The sequence below is a fragment of the Carassius auratus genome, chromosome 15, assembly GCF_003368295.1.
Source record: "Carassius auratus strain Wakin chromosome 15, ASM336829v1, whole genome shotgun sequence".
Taxonomy (NCBI): Eukaryota; Metazoa; Chordata; class Actinopteri; order Cypriniformes; family Cyprinidae; genus Carassius; species Carassius auratus.
In genome coordinates this window covers 20,819,037-20,842,181 of record NC_039257.1, presented here as the reverse complement: position 1 = coordinate 20,842,181, position 23,145 = coordinate 20,819,037, and the positions used below count along the sequence as shown (strand labels likewise).

The following is a 23,145-nucleotide window of genomic DNA, read 5'->3' as shown; positions in this document are numbered from 1 at the left end:
AGTATTTACATTTCCCAGCTTCTTCACATGTATACACTTGCCTGAGATGCCAGAAGAGGAAGTGGCCAATCTTGCGGCTGTACTGAGCGCGCTCCAGGAGGAAACGGCTGAGGGCGCAGTCATAGTATGGCTCATAGCGCAACACCTGCACAAGCTGCAGTAAATACTGCAATAGCTCATCATCACTAACACAAACACACAGAGAAACAAACATTTGGGATTTCAGCATTTCTTACGAGGTTCTTTGACAATGTGCTCTCTGACAACTTGGACTTCTCACCTCATATCTCTAAGGCAGTTGACCGCAAATTCTCTGACATACTGGTCAGGGTAGTTGAAATCCAGAAGTTCTAGAGCATCTCGAGGACTTAGTTTAGGCCAAATCTGCAGCAAAGCCTGTAGCTGCAGCACAACAGAGAGAATTTTGAAATGCTTGCGTTTCAACACATATGTTGGTTAATGTCAATATTTATGTGTATGTTTGTGGGTATACCTGAGCCATGTCTTCATGTTTGCTCCATTTGACAGACAGCAGTAGTTTGGGGAGAGACTGAGGAAAGTTTTCTCTGCAGTCGTAGCGAAGTGTCCATATCAGATCTTTCTCATTCTCACAAAGCTGTGAGAGAGGATCCCTCTCCATGATCTCCTTTAGCTCTATGTAAAACTTCTTACCCCCACGACCCTAAAGATATTAATTGCAATATATTTATCCAGACAACTCATAGACACAACAGTATTTATATAGAGGTAGTGATAGTTAAAGGGTCCTATTACGTTTTTTTTTTTTTTTTTTTTTTTAATTCCTTTAGTGTGTAATGTTGTTGTTTGTGCATGAAAAAGATCTGCGAAGTTACTAGGCACAAAGTCCACTGCAAAGGGAGTTATTCTCTCAATCAGTCAGCACTGTTTTTAAATTCCATCAAACCCGCGATTTTGGTTCGAATTTTGTTCCTGGAATGTACGTGATAATATCCCACATTCAAATAAATCCCATTCAAGGTGGAGGGTGGGGGATTAGCGAGGCCTGGTTGAGCTGAGTTAGTAGTGTGTTGTCGCCATGCCCAAGAGATGCTGTTTCACAGATCTAATACCCTGATACACTATAAAGGTAAAACAGTAGCAAAACTCTTGAGCTTGTTGATCTGAATGTGAGAAGTTGTCATATTAATATTTTTATTTGTAAACTGAAATTTTTACTCACAGCTCTGATATGAAAAGCTGAATCTTTTAATTTGCACACACAGTCAATAATCAGAAAACCTGTGTTTTGAATTGAAAGTTGCAGATAATAAATGTGTAGTAGCTACAAATGTGTAGAATGACATTCACATAAAGAAAATGACATACACAGATGTTAAGACATGTTTACTTCTCACTTTACTTCAGTTTCACTGCACAATGTCAAGTCAGCACTTACAACCTCTCAGATCTGGCAGTACAAGTTCAAATCCTGAGCGCTTTGACTTTTGCTACTCCTTTTGTGGTATTCCTGTTGCAAAACTCACTTGCGCTTGTATGTACAGATGTGAGAGAGCAGAGCCGGGGGCGGGCTGTGGTGCAAACATTTTATTGGTCGATGCCCATGAACAATGCCAGCCATCGCAACTTTACAAGAAAGAAAGATGTTTATTATGTATCAGTTATTTTTAAAACACTGCAAACACTTTTCACTGAATATCCTTAGCTTTTACAGGATTTTAAGACACTGCATTCATCTCGTCATTCAGGTATTATCTGTTAGACAATTAATGCAACATCTTGCATGAATCTAGTGTCTTAAAATAATGTCAAAGCTAAGGATATTCAGTGAAAGTAGTTTGCAGTGTTTTACATATAACTGATACATAATAAACATCTTTCTTTCTTGGCAAGTCGTGATGGCTGGTGTTGTTCATTGGTCAGGCATCGACCAATAAAATGTCTTAATTCATACTACAGTCCCACCCCGGCTCTGTCACATCTGTGCACAAGTAAGTTTTGCAACAGGAATACCGCAAAAGGAGCAGCAAAAGTCAAAGCGTTAGGATTTGAACTTCTACTTCCATATCTGAGAGGTTATAAGTGCAGACTTGACATTGTGCAGCGAAATTGAAGTAAAAAAGTAAATATGTTGTAAACATTTGTGTCTGTCATATCTTTGTGTGAATGTAATTTTACACATTTGTAGCTATTTGTAGGTGCAACTTTCAATACAAAACATGGGTGTTTTGATTATTGTCTGTGTGTGCAAATTGAAAGATTCAGCTTTTCACATCAGAGCTGTGAGTGTAAATTTCAACTTACAAATAAAAATATTTTTATGACAAATCCTCATATTCAGATCAACAACCTGCTGAGTTTAGCTACTGAATTACCTCCAAAATACACATGCAGTTGTTTAGCTTCACAGAAATAACCATGCTTGTGTGATTTTCACATTATCTTGTTTGTATTTGACAGTTCACATGAAAGAGCATGTGCTTCAAAAAACATATTTCAGAAGTTCAAATGTATTCAAAGAATAAACTCTTCATGTTGTCAAAGAATTGTAATGGCATGTGAACTTGAGTATGATAAACTTGATACTTAAAAACAAACTGATGTTTATTTCTGCCACAGTAACCAAGGGACCAGCTGTAAGGGTCAGCCTTATTCTGGAAAGAGGGGTAGGGAGCAGCAGCTCACTTGCATTGTAAGAGATAGACAGTTTTTCAGCATGTTTTTGCTTTTAGTCAAAAACAGGTATTTTCAGCATGATAAAATACTGCACATAATCAGTGTGTTATTTTGATCTGAAACTTCACAGACACATTTTGGGGACACCTGAGCCCTATATTACATACAGGGGCAAAAAGGGCACAATACAAAATTATATTTTGTATTTAAACTAGGGCTGCACGATATTGGGAAAAAATGACATTGCGATATTTTATTTTTCTGCGATATATATTACGATATGAAATCTAATCAAATTTTTACTTGCAAACAAAAATGCGGTGAGCACACTTACATTCTCATTTTAAATGATTAAAACCGACACCATCGTGCCAATTGATTAATATGCGCGAGGGAGAGGGAGCAAGACAGCGCTAGTGGTAAATATGATAGAAAGAAGGCTGTGAACATTTATCTGCATAGTTAATCTTTTTGATCTTTTATTAATTTTTTTTTTTTATTCCAAAAATCTACAATTCCATTGGATACTAATAATTTAAAATGGAGGGGAAATATCAATATGAAATGAATGTTTTTCTCAAATACACGTTGGACACAATTATTGGCACCCCTAGAAATTATTTTGAGTGAAATATTTCTGAAGTATATTGCTATTCATATTTGACAATTTTGATCAGTCCAGAGTGATTATGAACATGAAATTATCCAGCCACGGCTTCCTGTTTCACAGAAATATAAATAGGAGGAAAAACACAGCCCAAATTCCATTAATCATCCATCACAATGAGAAAAAACTAAGTTTATATTTCTGATGTGCAGCAAAAGATAATTGAGTTTCACAAATTAGTGAAGTGGCTTTAAGAAAAGGCATCAGTGCAATAATTAAGAATTTCCAATCAACAGAAAATGTTGCGAAACTGCCTGGAAGAGGACGTGTGTTTATATCGTCGTAACGAACGGTGAGGTGGAGAGTTGAGTGGCTAAAGACTCAAAAGACCACAGCTGGAAAACTTTAGAAAACAGTTATAGTGGTCAGAAAACCTTATAAAATTGTCAAACAGTATCTGCATCACCACATTTTGTTTGGTAGGGTTTCAAGAAAAATTCTAGCTCATCCAAAAACAAACTCCAGCATATTCAGTTATCAGACTTGACTGGAACTTCAAATGGGACTGGCTTCTATGATCAGATGAAAATAAAACTGAGCTTTTTATCACCAAATACTCTAGATGGGTTTGGTGAACACAGGGATAAAAAGTACCCCATGTGTACAATGAAATATACAGCTGTATTTTTTATGTCGTGGGCCTATATTTCTTATGGAGGTCCTGGACGTCTTTTTCAGAAAAATGGCATCTTTGATTCTATCAAATACCAACATATAAAAAATCTGTAAGTGACTGACTCCAACTCCAAACACAAACCTCAAAAACAACACAAAAATGGGTTACTGGGCACAAAACCATGCTTCTGCTATGGCCCATCCAGTCCTTTGACCTGAACCCTACAGAAAATGAGTGGGGTGAACTGAAGAGGAGAAGCAGCAACATGGAGCTGGGAATCTAAAGGGTCTGAAGTGATTCTGGATGAAGGCATGGTCTCTGATCTCTTGTCAGATGTTCTCCAACCTCATCAGGCATTATAGGAAAACATTTAGAGCTGTTAAACCGTCAAATGAAGGTTTCAAAAAGTATTGAATAAAAAGGCGCCGTTAATTTGGCCACTGAGTATTAGGGAAAAACTTTTCATAATGATATTTTCCCCCATTTTAAATGATTATAATCCAATGAAAGGTTAGATTTTTGTTAATAGTTTTAATAAACGATCAAAAGGATTAACAAAATGCAGATTCATTTTCACAGCCTTCTTTGATTATATTTACCAAGGGTGCCGATATTTTTGGCCATGACAGTATTTGAAATACTGCCAAACCCTGCAGGAAATCAGCAGTCTAATAAGGAGGCTGATACCTATCTATTTAAAAAAAAAAATGTTTAAATGCAAAACAAAAAACAAACAAACAAACAAAAAAAAACATTAGATTTAACCTGTTAAATGTCACCCCGTCCCGTATACGGGACGCCTACGTTGACTATACTATAAGGGAAGTCGTGGCCTAATGGTTAGAGGGTTGAACTCCCAATCGAAGGGTTGTAGGTTCTAGTCTCGGGCCGGACGGAATTGTGGGTGGGGGGAGTGCATGTACAGTTCTCTCTCCACCTTCAATACCACGACCACGACTTAGGTGCCCTTAGGCATCGAACCCCCAACTGCTCCCCGGGCGCCGCAGCATAAATGGCTGCCCACTGCTCCGGGTGTGTGCTCACAGTGTGTGTGTGTGTGTGTGTTCACTGCTCTCTGTGTGTGCATTTCGGATGGGTTAAATGCAGAGCACAAATTCTGAGTATGGGTCACCATACTTGGCTGAATGTCACTTCACTTCACTCACTTTATATTACAATCAAATTTAATCTAATCTTGACAAACTATATATCGTTGGAAAGGTCTAAGACTCCCAAATATATATTATACCAATACTTTTTGTTAAAAATTATGTAGAGTAAAAGATCAATTTATGACAAGAATGCACCCTCAGAAATCTAGATTACAAAAGGAGTTTTGACCTTTGTTTAAAAAGAAGACTTCCTCGTTGCCTTTGTCTCTATAACATTTTAGAAATCATCAGAAGTTATATATCACTTTAAAACATAAAATCTCAAACTTCATCCTTTAAAACCCTTTTTAAAATCCCCCACGTGGGGTGCATTCTTGTGATTGGCTAAAACAAGGGAGATATCTGATTGGTTGCAGATCATTCCCTGTTTAAAAAAAGGCATTTGTGTGTCGATCCAAGTCAAGGGAGTCTCACAATTCACACACAAATGCAGTGAAGTTCACAGACCGCAAGCAGTTTGTAAATCAAGATATATGTGTGTGTGCATCAGAAATACATTTGTGAATCTTGTCCTGTGCATTTGTGAATCTTGAGTGCATTTGTAAATGTTGTTTGCATTTCTGAATTGTGTGTATTTCTGTATTTTGTGTGCATTTCTGAATTTTGTATGCATTTGTGAATCTTCTTTGCTTTTTAAATTTTGTGTGTGCATTTGTGAATTTTGTGCGCATTTGTGTATCCTGTGTGTGTATTTATGAATCATGTGTGTGCATGTATGAATCCTATATGTGCATATGTGAATGTAGTGTGTGCATTTATCTTTATTGATACTCTTTTGGCTCCATAGTAAACGTATTTAAATACAAAATTTTATTTTATACTGCCCACACCTGCCAACAGTAATGTTGCAACATAAGTAACTGTTTTCATTACTTGGTCACTATTGCTTTGTCTCTTCTTACAGATTGTTTGATATTGAGTTGTTTACGTATTACGCATGACCCAAATCACAGCAGCGTCCATTTACAAGGAATATACACTGTCAAATACAAACAACTATTTGCCAATCATAGCAGTGGGCATTTACTTCCCAGTCTACAATCTGACATGCCTATTCAAATAGAGCAGTCTGATCTAAGGGGGGTTGAAACAGGACAGAAAACAGCTTATTACTTCTAAATGATGATTCTTGATAAAATTATAAGTGGACCTCAGAGAACAGTACAAATAATAATAATAAAAAAACATTTTACTATTGTCATGGTGTCACTGGCTCCAGCTATTTCTGCAGCTTTTTCCAGGATCTATTGGAGAAAAAAAAAACAGAAACAACAATTACACATATCAGAACATCCGGTAACATGACTAGTGTTGCCTCATGTTTGATTATGAATGTCTTTAGTGTCAGACCCAGATGGCACACCAACAGTTCTCCATCAAATGCACACAAAAAGCTAAGCTAAGTTACATCCAGGTGTGAAAGTGCACATTTTTATTTTCTTCAAGCACAGTTTTGTTTGAAACTCAAAGTAGAAAGTCAGTCTCAAATAACAGGACTTTTGCAAGGATATATCAAAATATGGTGTATATTGAGCAACCACAGTATAAAATGGTGCAGGAGAGAACACATCATCCACTTATTCATCTGAAGCTTATGTCTGAAGCATGGCAAGGAAATAATAATAATAATAATGATAATAATAATAATAATAATAATAATAATACATCATTACATTTATAAAATGCGTTTCTGCTTTTCAAAGCATTTAAAGTGCTCTACATTGTGAGGGGGTATCTCCTTGTCTACCACTAGTGTGCAGCATCCACCTGGAAGATGCGATAGCAGCCATAGTGCACCAGAATGCCCACCACACACCAGCTTTTCGGTGGAGAGGAGACAGTGTTGAAGCCAATCAGTAGATATGGGGATTGTTAGGAGGCCATGATAATCAGAGGCCAATGGGTGAATTTGGCGTGGATGCCAAGGTCACACCTCTATTCTATCTCTTTTTGAAAGACATTCTGAGATTTTTAATGACCACAGAGGGTCATCAACGTCTCATTCAAAGGACGGTGCTTTTTGACAGTATACGGTCCATGTCCCTATACTGGGGTGCTAGGTCCCACACAGATCACAGGGTGAGCTTGCCACACTAACACCTTTTCAGCAGTAACCTAGTTTTCCCAGGAGGTCTCCTGAGCAGGTACTTACTAGGCTCAACCCTGCTTAGCTACAGTGGGCAACCAGTCTTGGGCTGCAGGGCAATATGGCTGCTATGACTTTGAAGGGAACTAGAGGACACAGTATCTCATTCCCCTCTCAGGGAGCCATGGTTTCATACCAGAGATGTTCCCTTCAGAGGGAACTTCAAACTGCATCCTCTAGAGGTCGCTATGGGGAACGGTATGCCCATGCAGACATGCTGAGGGGATTGCATGCCAGAAACCACAGCGAGCACTAAGTACCAACAGTACTACAGCCATGGGATTGCCCCAAGATGCCTTGACGGCTGTCAGTGACATTTTACCCTCCAGCCAAGGGCCTGAGCTGCATACCCTAAAATAAATTACCTGTTAACCCCTTTACGTGCAAACATCGCCAACAGCCCCAGTTTATTAGTGTTTCACTTTCACAGCACATTAAACATCACTGTCTTACTTCATCTGGACAAACTGTGCATCAATTGAAAGTTTAAAGACTCTAGCTTCGATATTTGACCAATGTTTTGATAAAACATTGTTGCAGTGACAGATATTTAGTGATTTATGTCAGGAGTGCAAAATAATAAATCCGTATTATGCCCCATTTTGAATAGAAATTCACCACTCACTCATATTCAGTCACGTCAGCAGCGGTTTATTTGTGTTCACATAGACTCACTGAACAGCGTCAATTAGGATTTATAGACCAAAGATGCATATCTGTGGAGATATATGGATATATTTACTGATGTTTACTTCATATTTGTTCAGACAGAATCACCATTTCTATTCACTTTCCACGGATTTACGCGATCTGATGATAAACAGCCTCTCCCAGCGATCTGTGTATGTGTTTGCTGTGTTGTCAGCCCGTGCTGTGTGTCACTCAGACTCCGATTGGGCCTTCCCAATGTCAATCTTAGAGTGTCATATCTGGACACCGCCACTTCGTGTCACATGCTTCCTGCAAACTTCCTGGTAGTTATCTGGCCAAAACAACACTGAAACACCTCTGTACACACTAAATATCCGAATAATAAACCCGCGATTATGATAGTAAAGCTTGGTATGATAATTTCTTGAGATCTGGGGCATTTTAAAAAAAAAAAACGAAAATGTACATCGGAAATGCTAACTTGTGCAGTGATGAAAAAGGCTACAAATAACATATTTTTACAACAGTAAACGACCAAATTCCACCCCTGATCGCTAAAGGAAGTTATTATAAACACTCGATCGGGATTTTTCGTAAAAGTGTACTAATAATTTCATAAATTATCTGATGTAGCTTGTTGCTAACGTTAGCGCCAATGCTACTAATAGCAGGTGCTTTTCTTCTTCATAATGCATTTTTGTGTCAATAATTCACGTAAGGTCGTAAGAAAATGTTTTGTTATATTTTTATAGTAAGACTTTTGGTAACACTTTAGAATAAGGTTCCATTAGTTAATGTTAGTTAATGTATTAATTAACATGAACAAACAATGAATAATACATTTATTACTGTATTTATTCATCTTCGTTAATGTTAGTTAATGAAAATACAGTTATTCATTGTTAGTTCATGGTAATTCACAGTGCATTAACTAGTGTTAACAAGCACAACTTTTGATTTAAATAATGCATTAGTAAATGTTGAAATGAACATGAACTAAGACTTATAAATGCTGTAGAAGGATTGTTCTTGCTTAGTTCATGTTAACGAAAGTAGTTAACTAACATTAAATAATTGAACCTTATTCTAAAGTGTTACCAGACTTTTGATAAATAATGGCTAAATGCAAAGAGAGACTGAAGTGAGATCGCTGCTTTGTTGCTTTGTAAAGCCTGAAAAACCACAATCAAGGCTAATTAAGGTGGAATTAAAAACAAAAGAATTATGATAAAATAATAATGCGGATAATGTGTCGTACCTGGCGGAGGTGTGAAAGACTCGTTTGGTGAGAACAATAGAATCATGAATGGGGAGTTTTGCAAAGCCAACACACATTCAAAATACACATGAGAGTTTACATGTGAGATCTTACAGGGATGACAAGGGCTATAAATCAATCTGATTAGCCTTCTCTAAAAACACACGTGACATGGCCTTAGAAAATATTTAATAAAATTCACAGTTTTACAGATTCGATTATGAATTTTTTATGAAGTTTTGGAAGACTTGTGGCCTTAGCTACACTGTGTTTTCAAACTCATTTCCTACATCAACATTTTTTAAAATACATTTAAAACATATGTTTTTAATATTTTTATTTTTGTTTTTATGTTTGAGCTTATATATCTCTATTATCATAACAGTCTGAGTGATTCTGATTCCTGAACAGTAAACTTTAAAGTGTCAGCTTTGTGAACAAAGGTTGATAATGTATCTAGTCAGAAAGAATCATGAGCAGAAACCTTTTTATTTTGGGTATGTAATTTCGGTCTCCATGCCAAAAAAGGGGGGTTACTAGTAAGGGGTTAAAGGCTGGATGGGCAGCCCAGGCCTAGGCCAGAGCTCAAGGCTTGGAATCAAGGAGATATGACCAGGTGTCAAAAAAAGAAAGAACTGCTCAAAGAACTGACTAGACAGATCTTTGGAAGCAACACCTTTCTCCGAAATGTATCAACAGGGATAGAAATTGAGTGGAGCCCAAGGTGAGAACTGGGGCCTAAACCAACTTAAATAAAGGGAACGAGGCTGACAGTGTGCAACCCTTACCATACAGGATTTTAGAAAGTGCGCAGAGTGCACACTTACCACAATGTGTTCTGTGGCACGCTCACAGAACAAACCCTGGACCATCTGCTACAGATGCCCAGAAGGGAGCGGTGTGCTTGCATGAAGCCCTTCATGGTGAAGGGAGCACAGATAAATCACTTAACAATTTGTGAGCAGCGTGCACTGCTAAGCTCGACCAACAAGGAGAGCGGCTTAACAAGGAGGCGGAGAGAGGCCTAACAACCTGAGGCTGTTACTCAATGGAGCTCAAATGACTGGAGGACTCAAAGAGAGAAGACCTCAGATGCTCAATCGGAAGTGGCAGGCTCAAAGACAACCCTCTGAGGTGAGGGGAACACTGCCTGACTTGACCCAAATAGAGGCAGCTTATCAGGGAGGCAGCAAGCAGCCCAACTACCTGATGTCACTGCCATGGAGCTCAAGAGTGGAGAGTTCAACCCCTAGTGAGGAGAGAGAGAAACCTAGCTCGATCAAAGCGATCAATAGCCCGGGGTCAGAGGAGAGGAGGAGGAATCAGATAGTTTGTAGAGGACCAGCGAGCTCAAAAGGACACTCCCGTAGTGAGTGGAGCACAGCCATGTCCGGCGAGCAGATAGATTGCAAAATTGGACATCGGAAATTGGATCCTGCTAGAAGGGAACAACAGGGTCCCAAGATAGAGGCAACTGACTAAGGAGGTGACAGAGACAGGCCTTACAACTCAGTTTCATTTGCAAATGGGAGTTTTAGGGAGCAGCGCTCTCAAGCTGAGGCGGGGTCTTATATTTTGACCGCTTAAATGGTTAATCAGTTAAATGGTTTAAAAACTAATTTATTTATTTTCAGTAATTTTTCAGTAAAATATTTAAGGTTTGCTGCATGGTTAAAATATGCTACGAGTATAAAATATAGTTTTTTTAGAAAGAGAAAAAAACTAAGTATAATAAGTAGCATTTGTATTATTTCATTCAGAAATAGGCCTAATGCTGACGCAAACGGTTTACAAACATAATAATAAACTAGAGGTCGACCGATTAATCTGCACCGATAGTTGAATTGCTAGAACAATTGGTTATTGGCAAAAATCCATGCCGATAGTTTTCCGGGTTGCGTCCATTGCTGGAGTGGCTGAAAAGGGTCTGTTTCATTATAAAGTGCGAAAGTGGCCTCTAGTGTCTAAAATCACTGACATCATGAGCTATTTGTTTAGACAAGTGATGCTGCATGCTGAACAGAGCAAGAAACCAGCTGACAAAATCCTACTGGTTCTGACCATTTGATTTGATTAAAACTAGCCTCATATCACATCCACAGAACTGTAAGGTATTCACAGCAACCTGTAAAAATAAAAAGTAAGATCTATTTTTTTTTTTTTTTAGAATGTACATAGCCTACTACTACTGCTACTGAAACAAAACAAACATTATTTTTTTAAGGAATAATCACACTACATTTCTTTCATGTTTTAATTTGAATAGTAAATCCCCTTTTTTTGCCAAAAAAAAAAAAGTTTGCTTAATTTCAGTAAAAGATAAATTAATGTTTCATGCCTTGATTTGATGACGAGAAAAATTTGAATACACAACATAGAATTTTTGAGGAGGAAAAAATCATAAGGCTTCTTTAAGAAAAAAAATAATAAATGAAATTGTTTTAAGTGTTCAAATAATTAGACATGCTAAAACAGAATTTGGTGACAATAAAAAACATGAGAAAAAAAAAACACTTTATAGGGCCCTAAACAAGTGAAAATTTATAATTTTCATGGTTTTAATTAATTAGACCCGCAATCTTTGGGTTACGAGTCCGATTCTCTAACCATTAGGCCACGTTTTGTGTGGGTCCCGTTTAACCAGACCTTAGAGGTGTGCGATATGAAAATTTTGATTGTGGATGATAAAAATCTGTTTTCGAAGAAATCAGTTGCAGTTCTGGTGCTTCTGTCATATACTGTACAACACCACATGCAGGTTTTAAAGGCACAGTATTAAACATGCAGCTGACTGTCATTAAATGGTTAGTTAAATTACTTACCCTGAAGTCATCCTAGATGTATATGACTTTCTTCTTTCAGGCAAATCCAGTTGGAGTTTTTTTTTTTTAATTGTCTTTGATTTTTCAAGCTGTTTGATGCCACTCATCGGGTGTTGCACTGCATCAGTCCAAGAGAAGTTTAATAAAAAGCACATCCATTAATAAAAAGGGTCTCACGTGACTCCGTGGGGTGAACTAAGGCATTCTGTAAATCAATGCATATTTGTAAGAAAAATATCCACAATTGAAAAGGTAATAATCACTTTAATGTAGCTTGCGCCAACAGTTTTTCAAAAAGCAGTTCCGGGGTAGGGGTCTGCGCCGGTGAGCCTTGTGAAAACCAACGTTTGTTAACAGGAGCAAAGGAAACCCAGCCTCCTCTTGGCTTATATCGAAATCCTCCGACATTCTTCTTTACATATCTTCATTTTGTACTTCCAATTAGGGACCTTTGTTTTGTTTTAATCTCTCCACTGCGTTTTCACGTGTGTCACTTCTGTGCGAATGCGCAACGCTGACCTCATACGTCATTCCCCCTGAACTGCTTAGTTTACAACAGTGAGTGCAAGATAGATTCAAGTGATTATTACATTTTGAACATGAATTTCTTTTTTACAAATATGCATTGATTCACTACAGGAGGCATTTGTTCACCCCCCAGAGCCATGTGAGAGACTTTTTTTAATGGATGTGCTTTTTATTGAACTTCTCTTGGACTGATGTAGTGCAACACCCGCTGAGTGTCATCAAACAGCTTGAAAGATAATTTTTTTAATTTATTTTTTATTCTGGCTTGATTCGTATGAAACAAGAAAGTCATATTTAGGGTGGCCACATTCACTGTTCATACAGGACACGTCCCGGCCAGGATTTTAATATTGCTTAAATTTTTTGCACAGTGCAGGTCAGTCATTGCATGACATTCATGAGAGCTATAGAGAGCAGAGCAGACGGCTTCTTATGCTTTCAAATTGCTCGCGCACATACTTTGGTGTCTTTTTTGATCAGTGAGCAGTGACACTTCAAGTCAAACAAATGAACAAAAACGTGTGCATATTTGCACCACTTTGATCATTCCCTGTAGATTGCACAGTCCCACGATTGGTTGATTATGTACAATGCCTGTATGTTATTGGTCAAACTGCGTTGGATGTTTTAGGCATTATTAAAATCCTGGCCAGGATGTGTCCTGTATGAACGGTGCATATGGCCACCCTAGTCATATATGCCTAAAATGACTTCAGGGTGAGTAATTCATGGCCTAATTAAAAAAAATTTGTTTGAACTAACCAAAGGGAGAGTTCACCCTAAAATGTATTTTCTTTCATTATTTACTACATAATTTTTGTCATTTATTTTCCACATTCTCCAAAATAGCATTTATTTTCAGTAGAAAAAAAAAACTAGGTTTCAGGTTTAAAACAACTTTTGAGTAAATGATTCTATAAAAAGAAAACATTACAACAGAATTGACAGACAGATGACAGAATTTTTATTTTTGGTTGATCTTTTCCTTTAATGTTAATAAAACAACAGAGAGCAAAGAGAAAAATCACTCACTGCTCATGACTGAAGAACTTTAACACCAACATGATAAAGAATCGGGATGAATGTGTGAATCGTGATAGTTCTTATAAAAAAATTAAAAAACCAAAACAGATGATAATTTTTCAAATCGCCCACCCCTTTCAGACCCAACAGAATCTGAAGAAATGGCGGGACCCAATAGCCATTCAGGTGTACACAGCTTACAAGAGGGGTTTCCACAAAAAAAGGAGTGTTGAGCCACTCAACTCCTCAGCGAAAGGGGCTCTAGCTCAAAGGATGTGCATTATGGATAAGGAAAGACTCAAATCTTAGGAGACCACTCAGGGTGAGAGACGAGTAGAACACCCTGGCCAGAGGGTAGGGAGCATGTCACAGAGCATGTACACTGAAGAGTACTAGTCCACGAGGAGGACCCGCAGGTCCTGAGATTGCAGCGTTACATTGGGGACCTGATGCTGTCTCGACAGAAGTACCGAAAAGCTCAGAAGGGGAAACATCAAGAAGAAATCCCTTCTCTTTTGACCCGGTAACTGCCAGATTCACCCACATTTGTCTCTCCATAAACACCATGGTTGCAATGGATTTGCCAATGGCAGTGACAGCCTGCTTTGTGGCACGAAGAGCAAGATCTGTTGTGCGATGCAGCTCAGCCACCTCATCGGGGATAAACCCTGACCCTTATCCAGTTCTTTCAGCAGATCAGTCTGATAAGGCTGAAGCACCGCCATGTTACGCAACAAGGCTGCAGCCTGACCTGCTGCCGCATATACCCTGCCATTCAAACAAGATGTATCCTGCAGGGGTTTGGATGGCAGGGAGCCTTAAGACTAGATGCCTCTCTCATAGAGAGATAGCAAGCCAGCATCTTTTCAACAGAGGGCATCTTTTCATAACCATTCTCAGGCATCCTCTCAATGTTGGCATAGCTAGTCAAAAGTCAAGACACCTTTATTTAAATATAACTTTTAACAATACAGATTGTGTCAAAGCAGCTTTACAGCATTAAATAGGAAAATATACTATTTTCTGAGAGCCTAGATACTAGTATTTTATGAGGGCCTATATACTAATACTGAGGGCCTATATACTAGTAGTTTGCAGTAAACTGTTTAGTAGATATCCACACTAAAAACGTGTACATTTGTGAGTGTATGTGTACATTTGTGAGCCATGCTCATATTATGAGTATATACATACCTTGTCAAAAGCAGGAAATACAACTGGTTGTGTTGAGTATTCTGGAAAGCTTATATGTAGTTCTGTTGCATTCTCCGTGTAAGGATTGGTCTGAATTGTCCCAATAGGGTTCAACATCTCTTCCAGCTCATCTGCAACACACAGAAAAAAATGGTATTTCCTGAGCACACTTCCTTCCTTTACAAGACATCAGTGAACAAGCTTGCACAAAATAAAGTATTACTCACAGATGAATTGATAACTCACACAGTCTTTTTCTAACTTCACAGACACACACCCTTATGACACAACTGCCCGGCAGTTTACACAACCCTGTAGTCACAATCAAACCCTATTAAGCTGAGAATGTAAGTGTGTGTGTGTTCTCACCAGGAAAAGAGGACCAGCAGTGGAGTATTATGTCACCAGTCTTCAGCTGCCCTCTGTAGTCAAACACCATTGTGTTAACCCATGCTATTGGGTAGTGCTAGAGAGAAAATATAACATGCAAAACATATGATTAGTGAATGTGTAAGCATCACTACATGAATTGGTGAGGGCGGATGTTAGAAAGGATAAAAAAATAAGACTTCGGGGGCATGAGATTCACAAATATTGTTTTGGTAATCGCCCATAACACATTATGGTATACAAGCACTTAAAAATATGTACAATGAATAAAGTTGATCTCACCACTTTCCCTGCCTTGCGGATAGTCTGGTATTTGTTCAGATGTGTGTTCTTGGTTGACCTCTGTTTCTTCACTTTGTCCATAACAGCATAAATAGCAAAACAGAGGCGGGCCATTCGGGGCAGGTCACAAACTGCGATGTCAAATTCCAGAGTTTTGTTCCACACATGCTCAGATCGGCTGCTGCTCTCACTGCTGACCGCTGTCTTACACAACAGCTCTGTACCATGAAAGAGTCCTGCTCGAACCTGTATCTACACATATCCAAGTTACAAAAGAAAAGAAAAGAAAATTATATTTAATAATATTGCATGACATACAATCCTTTATGGACTACATTATTCAAAGTTATGTGCAAATGCTATTTCCTATCCAGGTATAACAAAAAAAGACATCTGCCTGACATTATTATTAGTATTTTATTTGCTTTGTTTGTCTGACAAGGTATTTGGATTTGGTAAAAAAATAAAAATAAAATAAAAGATGAACATATAACGTGAGGCCTGTAGCATGTGTTACTTTGCTCAAAAATGGTGAAAAATTATATCACAATTAGCTAAAATTAAGTGTTCAAGATTGTTATACACTTAAAGTGTAAAAGATGCTTGGAAATCTTTTTACTATGAACATGTGTCGAGTTGGCATATACTGTACACAGAACTGAGGGCTACTCTAAATACTGTCTGTGGTATGTGTCATGTTTCCACACATACAAAAGCACATTGAACTTATGCATTATTTATTATTATTATTGTTATATTTCTGTTTCACTTATTTTATGCCCTCTATATACATTTTAATAATTAGACACTAACAACCCAATCTCAACTATTTTAGGAGGTGGTGATTTCATATGATTTTTGAGAATGTATGAATGAGATCAGACAAATCCATACAAAGTAGCCACCAATTTGCCAAACGTTTACGTAAATATGTATTCATTTGAATGTAATACTGGTTCATGGCCACTAGGAGGCAGATAAAGGTAAGTGATTGTTCTGAATTCAGAGGTGTTGGTTTACCTTAGCAGCATCTTCAGCGTTCACCTTATTACCTTTCACGAGATTAACTCTAAACAGAGAATGTACCTTCCAAACACACGTATGCAACTGCTGAGGAGAGAGAAAGATAAAAGAAGAGTGTCAATTCTGACAATTTAATTATTCCCTTACAAATGCATGATCTCTATTGTCTTTAAAGTGCCATTAATTGCAAATAAAAGATTTTTGAGTCACTTGATGAACCAGAGGACCTGGCATCCTGTAAAATCACACTGACACTTTGAAAAGTCACTGGAAAAATGCTTCAGAAAATTATAAATTTCTGTGAAAAGGTAAAGCACAATTTTATTGCATATAGATATTTTTTATTTATTTGATCTAATGCAATGATTTTCAGTCATTAAGTGTGGCCTAAGTTTCCAAATCACCATGCAAGTTGATATACCTCTGAAACAGCAACCTCATACACACTAATTCAAACACATAGACGCTCACATAAATGCACATACTGTACACATCCCCTTAGAGGTTTGGTTTAACACCAGCAGTTTGCAGAGGTCAGCAATCTGATACCAGCAAAATAACTCACATGATCAGTGCAAAAACATACACTTGCCTGACTCACTTCCTGGAACACATTTTTTTAACTCATTGGCCCAAAGTGTGAGGAAACCAGCTCTAGTGTGCAATGGACGCTACACATGACCATGATTTACATGATATATCTGTCAGACACACATACTTACAACTTAACTCATCTAAATGACAGCAAACATTAGCCAAAACGTACCAGCCACTAGATAGGTATTAAAAGACACTAAAAAAATTTACCACAAAAAGAGCTAATTGTCTCTATACTTTCTCCTATTCCAGTTTAATGTGCAAAAAGAATTACAAGTATTTTATTTGTAGTTAGATTTAGCCCTTACAAAAAATTAACCGTTATTATACTAACAGTATTGATTAGTATTTGTATAAACACAGTCTTATAAATACCATGGTTAAAAAATGGTTAATGTTGCAAACCCATGGTTCATTTGTGGTTACCATGGTTTAACTATACTATCCTTGGTTAATTTTCGTAAGGGACTAAAGAGTGCAATCTCAGTGAATGGATGGCATTTTAAAAACAACGCTCTGTGTGTTTGAGCTGTTGAGATGTCAACTTCTATCTCAACCACTTGGTTTGAGTTTGGGGTGGGACTGCCTGTTATCTGAACAACGGATGACAAGATGCAAGATAAAATGAGTGTTGTGTTTGGGGAAACCTGTTTAGAAAAATAATTACTTTTGCACTGCTGTTTGGAGCTGCTAGGTGCACAAAACTAAGAACACCTTTGATTAGTTGAAGTGCAGTAAACACAGAAAGTGTCCTTACTGTTGGCTGCCTCTTCTTTGGGGGCAGTGGTAGAGGAGGGTTTGAAGATTTCCGTGCAAGCACTGATCCGATTATGCTGATTTCCTTCTCAAACATTGCCTTCACAACGTCACAGTGAACCAGTGTCAGATGAGGGCTCTCATTGGCCAACAAACAATCCCTTATGTACTACACACATAAACACAAGAGATAATATTAGAGATCTTAAACAGAAAATTAATCATAATTTTGCCCCTACAAATGACCCCAAAGTACCATGATGATATCATGCATAAAACACACAGTAACTGTTATATTTTGGTTTCTTTTTAGTAAATTGTAAAATGCAAGTTAATGATTTCTAACAACTGTGTGTGTGTGTGCAACTGTGTGTTTTTATGTGTCTGCATGGTCTGAGTTTATATATGCATTTCCTGGAACAACATCGCACTACTGATCCAAACACACCACAAACCTCCTAAAGGGGTCATATGATGCGATTTCTACTTTTCCTTTTCTTTAGTGTGTTATGTAGCTATTTGTAAATGTATAAGATCTCCGGAGTTACAAAGCTCAAAGTCTCTCACAAAAGGATTTATTCTATCTTAAAGAGAAGGCTGATCCAGACCGGGCTATAACGCCTCATTCAAACACACCCCAGTGCGTGAGAGAGAGAGACAGGTTCACATCACAGTGGAGTCAGCTTTCTTAAGCGTGGCTTGTGTTCTGCAAATACATATGAGCATCATCACTGTCTATCACGTGACTCTGTTTCCCCTTTAGGGCTTGAACTGGTGGTAAAACTAAGGACTTTATTTAATGCCTTTACATTTATGTTGAAGGTTGAAGCTCGCAATTATGGTAAGTGGCGTTACATTTTCAATGTGTGCATGTGGTGTTTGCCAATCACAATGCATTTATTCCTTTATCAGCTGGCCAATCAGAGCAGACTGTGCTTGTTGGAAGGAGGGGCTTTATTTAGAAAATGATGCATTTGAGAGAGGCGGGGCATAGAGGACCCACAATAATGTACAGTATTTGAAAACATATTCTGTTACACTAAATACACAAAATAATGATCTTTAAAATAGCATCATATGACCCCTTTAATGAACTGCGGCCGCCGATCACTCACCTGACTGGTTTTAGGCTCATAATGAAACTAAACTACTGTGTACACAACATATAGTAAAGCACACACTCTTATGTTTGATGTCTGAACATGACTTACCAGTTCGACACATTTCACTACCAGAATTCTTTCATTTTTTTTTTTTTCTAAAACAACAACACTGGTGTTACTGTGTCCTCATTTTCAAGAGGTTTTGCATGATAACAATGTTGATGAACTACACTAAAGCTGACTGTGGTAATATGATAATGAATATTATGCTTAATGAATATTAAATGTGAACACATGCAAAAAGCAATTAACCATCAGATAGACTAACTCAAACCATTAGTCTCCACTAATGGAGAACCAAACTGAAGAACTTGAAGAAATCTTTTAAAAATCATTACATGTAATGTTTAGTTGTCACTTTAAAGGATTTAAAAACGCTACTTTGTGTAAAGGAATACAGTTCACACAATTTTGGTTACAATATCTTTCTAATAGAAACTATTTCATTATTTTAATATATAGCTTCACAAGCCATATAGACTACTTCTAAAATTACAGTTACTGGTCTTATGTATGCAAAGAAAAAAAAAAAGAATTTGTCATACAAATGTAAAGTCATAGAGGTTTGAAATGGCATGATGATGAGTAAATGATGACAAATTTCTTTTTGGAATCAAGAAATGCTTTTATAGGTGCAGCAAAGCTTGACACTAAGCTTCCTATTGCTCTAAAAACAGAAGGTAATGTGCTATATTTTTGCCATATTAACAATAGTAAACCTTGGAAAATATAGTTTGACATTTGAAGGCTATTTCTTACTTTGCACTGATTAAGAGGGTGATCTTCTAACAGGAACTCAAGTCTGCAACTGACACGCAGCACATAATCGCTACGGTTACCAATGTCTTCCTCTGGGCCATGAGTGGTCTGCCATTTCTTGAGAGCCTGGTCCATTAGTTCAGTTACTGTACAATGCAATGACACTTTCAGACTGGCTGTGTCCTACAGAAACAGAAAAAAAAGAAATAAGAGGATAAGACTGATGATTAATTTTATTGTAAGGACATCTGCAACATACTACATTCCAAAATAACACTACACACCTGTGACTGGTCGTAATGCATGGTAATTTTGATAACGCCCTCATGTTTGTCAATCAAATTCTCCAAAGACTCGGTCTCCAGCTGTGTAGAGTAACAGCTCCGAAGCCACTCTCCCCATGACATCAGCTGCATGCGCTGCATCTTTTCTTCGCTGATTCGCTTCATTTTGGAACGAAAGTCTTTTACTTGCTGGTCTTGCAGGGCATCCAGCTCATGGAGACCTGTGCCATGGGACAAAGTTCTGTGACTTTACCCTCACAATATCAACAACATCCACTGCTGTGTAGACAAGTGCTGGTATTCGGTAATGCGATCCATCACAGTAATAAATATGCATGATGTTGTTATTGTGAGCACTTCTAAATACTTCTAACATACACTACATATTATTCAGAATTTGGGGTGCATTTAGAGAATACTTTTCCCATTAGCTGGACAAAATCCATTAGCTGGACAAAATGCACAACACTGCTGTATGCTGCTTAAAAGATGTGTGTGCGCTCTGAAGTAACAACATCAGAACACGCATGAGAAGAACATGGGGCAGAAGATGCAGCCGTTACCCTGGAAATCCCATAAATAAAGCAGCTGCACTACTTTCTAAAATGCTAATTTTAGCTTTAAATAGCTATTAAGATTTGTGGATTTGCTATGGTGTTCATCACAGCACCAAATTATTAAACCGGTTATACTGTAATTATGGGAATGGTTAAATGGTTTTAACACTAAAGCATTTGTAATGTTTGATGTAATGTAATTTCCAATTTTTTTAATAATTTACAAATTACAATTATTCCAATATTTTCCTTTTTTTTTTTTTTGAGTTTAATAAAGAAGGCGTATTAAGGGAAGGGAACAGTTCACAGAATTGCACTGTAATATACTATACTGAAGTGTGTATGTGTGAAGAACAAGGTGAAATTCATGCAACCAGTTTTCTGCAACAAACTAGTTGCGTGAATTAAGCAATACAGCACGCAAAGTTTGTGGATTTGAAATTTCATGGAAGAAAATAAAATTTTTCCTATTGCTTTTCACAGAGAAAAGAATATACAATGGGTCTGCAAAAACTAAAAGTGAGTAACTGATGCAAATTTTCAATTTTGACCAAACTATTCTTTTAATGAGCATCTGTTTCTGGTGAATGACATCACTGTGTTTTGTTTACGAAACAGAGCTCTGGGGAAAGGTTCCAAATAGGTTCCTGATAACACGATGACATTCAAAGAGCATTAAAAATTCATTTGATCCTCTCCACTAAGAGAGGTTGCTCATTTTGTGTGTGTTTGCATGTTTTAAAGTCAGCCAGTGGAGTGTGTAAATGCATTAGCCTTGCAGGCTGAGCCTGACTATTTATCATAGCCCCATGATGATTCATCCTTACATACAGTACAAACAAACAATCAGCATCACTCTCAAATTAGCCTCTGCTGAGTCACACACACTTAACTGTTATTGGCTGGTAGCAAAAGTGTGTCAAAGATGACATAGACACACATTACAAGGTTCACAAATGTGTAAAACAGTGAGACAATGATACTAAGTAATGTGCAATTTTTGTATAATATTTATTGCTAATTTGTATACTTTTGCTCTGCAAACTAAGAATGATTTAATGAAATTATCCTAATACACAAAAAGATAGTCACTCATCGTCACCCACTGGGGTAACAACTTTAACCTGCAGAGAGTGTCACTGAAAAATCCCAGACAGCCTCATCCAGTCTATTGGATTTTAGCTCAAATATAGCTCTCATTGTACATGTGATTATGCACTTGTGTGTCACCTTTCCCAATGAGCACTCCGATCTTAGAATCTAGAATGCGCTCTGCACGTCCACAGTTGCGTGTGATCAGTTTGAGGACAGGCTGGAATGGTCGCACATCGCACAGCCGCCTGGTTTCATCCTCTAGCTCTTCGTGCACTGCTGCTTGGTTCACACACTCGAACATGTGACCCTCCATCTCCCCCAGCAATGAGAAGAGAGGGTATGTCTGTGCCTCCTTCCATAACAGCTAGATAAACACAAAAGCAAGATGATGAGAGAATAATTCAAGTGCCCTTGCATTTTTGTTAGTAATGGTAATATGCTGTAATAGTAATAAGCTGCAGGATTCTACACGGAATATTCCAATGTAAAAAGGCTTTACTTCACACTGCAGATTGATAAGTTCTCTAGAGCAAACAAACAAACAAACAAAAACACTAAAAACAAACTAATACTTTATTTTGATAGCCATTCTGGTTACTGTAAGTAATGCTGCAACTACCTGTCAACTAGCGGTCATTAGACTAATACCCTAAACAGAGTTAGTCAACATGTAGTTGCAAAGTTCAACTGATTGTGTAAAGGGGGACCATCAAAATAAGGTGTAAGCAGCATTTATTTTATTTGAAGCACAAATGAACAGAGAATCTGTTTGCACACAAACACATGTACCAGTTTGATGTGTTGGATGGTGCTCTCTCGAGGAACCTCCATCTGGATGTATATTCCTGTGGGCAACAGGAAGTCGACCATCACCTGGTCGTCTCCATCCAGCCCTGACTCCGCCCACAAGTCCAGCTGATCTGTCTTGGCGGGAGGCATGGCAGACAGCACGCTGGATCCAAACCATGGGAACCTGAACACAATATATATATATATTTAATATGTACATATATGCCTACAGCTCAAACAAGTTAAGGGGACACTTAATTATCACAACATAACAGCAATGATAAGTCAAATAAACTTTCATATTTTATGTGTTCCATGTATGTGCATTGGTCATTGTTCATATGTGAATAAAAGCCTGAATTAATTCTATTTATCATATAAAGCAACTTTGTCCTTTTGGAAGACAAAGAACAAACACTTAAATCATAAGGATTACCTTTTATGAGAGATGAGAATAAATAAATAAATCCTCATTTATGTTCCGAAGATGAACGCAATTCTTATGGGTTATAACAGCATAAGGGTGGATAAATTACAGAATTTGATTTTTCTTATTTTACTTCGTGCATGAGCTACACCTTTAAAAAAAAAAATATCACTTTTGTTCATCCATTAGGTAGAGCGCACATCCGTTTTTTAAACAACTTGGGCTAAACTTTTCAGGCTATTTTCCCTGAAGTGTGTAACAATACATCATTGTAATACTGATGGTTATTAT

At 37.6% G+C, this 23,145-nt stretch overlaps 1 protein-coding gene across 3 annotated transcripts in view; it reads right to left on the bottom strand.

Moving 5' to 3' along the window:
* The window catches only part of pik3cb (phosphatidylinositol-4,5-bisphosphate 3-kinase, catalytic subunit beta), a 61,673-nt gene that overhangs the window by 9,149 nt on the left and 29,379 nt on the right, over nt 1-23,145 (bottom strand). For 2 of the 3 annotated variants that reach the window (XM_026282874.1, XM_026282875.1), the window contains exons 3-15: nt 22,428-22,611; nt 21,774-22,002; nt 19,987-20,207; nt 19,703-19,885; nt 17,782-17,949; nt 16,425-16,514; nt 15,405-15,656; nt 15,102-15,198; nt 14,733-14,863; nt 6,304-6,354; nt 494-682; nt 281-402; nt 42-185 (exon numbers count right to left, since the gene is read on the bottom strand). In XM_026282874.1, the coding sequence (XP_026138659.1) occupies nt 42-185; nt 281-402; nt 494-682; nt 6,304-6,354; nt 14,733-14,863; nt 15,102-15,198; nt 15,405-15,656; nt 16,425-16,514; nt 17,782-17,949; nt 19,703-19,885; nt 19,987-20,207; nt 21,774-22,002; nt 22,428-22,577 (2,027 nt within the window). In that variant the 5' untranslated portion in view covers nt 22,578-22,611. The remainder of the gene's footprint in view (nt 1-41; nt 186-280; nt 403-493; nt 683-6,303; nt 6,355-14,732; nt 14,864-15,101; nt 15,199-15,404; nt 15,657-16,424; nt 16,515-17,781; nt 17,950-19,702; nt 19,886-19,986; nt 20,208-21,773; nt 22,003-22,427; nt 22,612-23,145) is intronic. The other variant, XM_026282876.1, reaches the window with a different exon arrangement.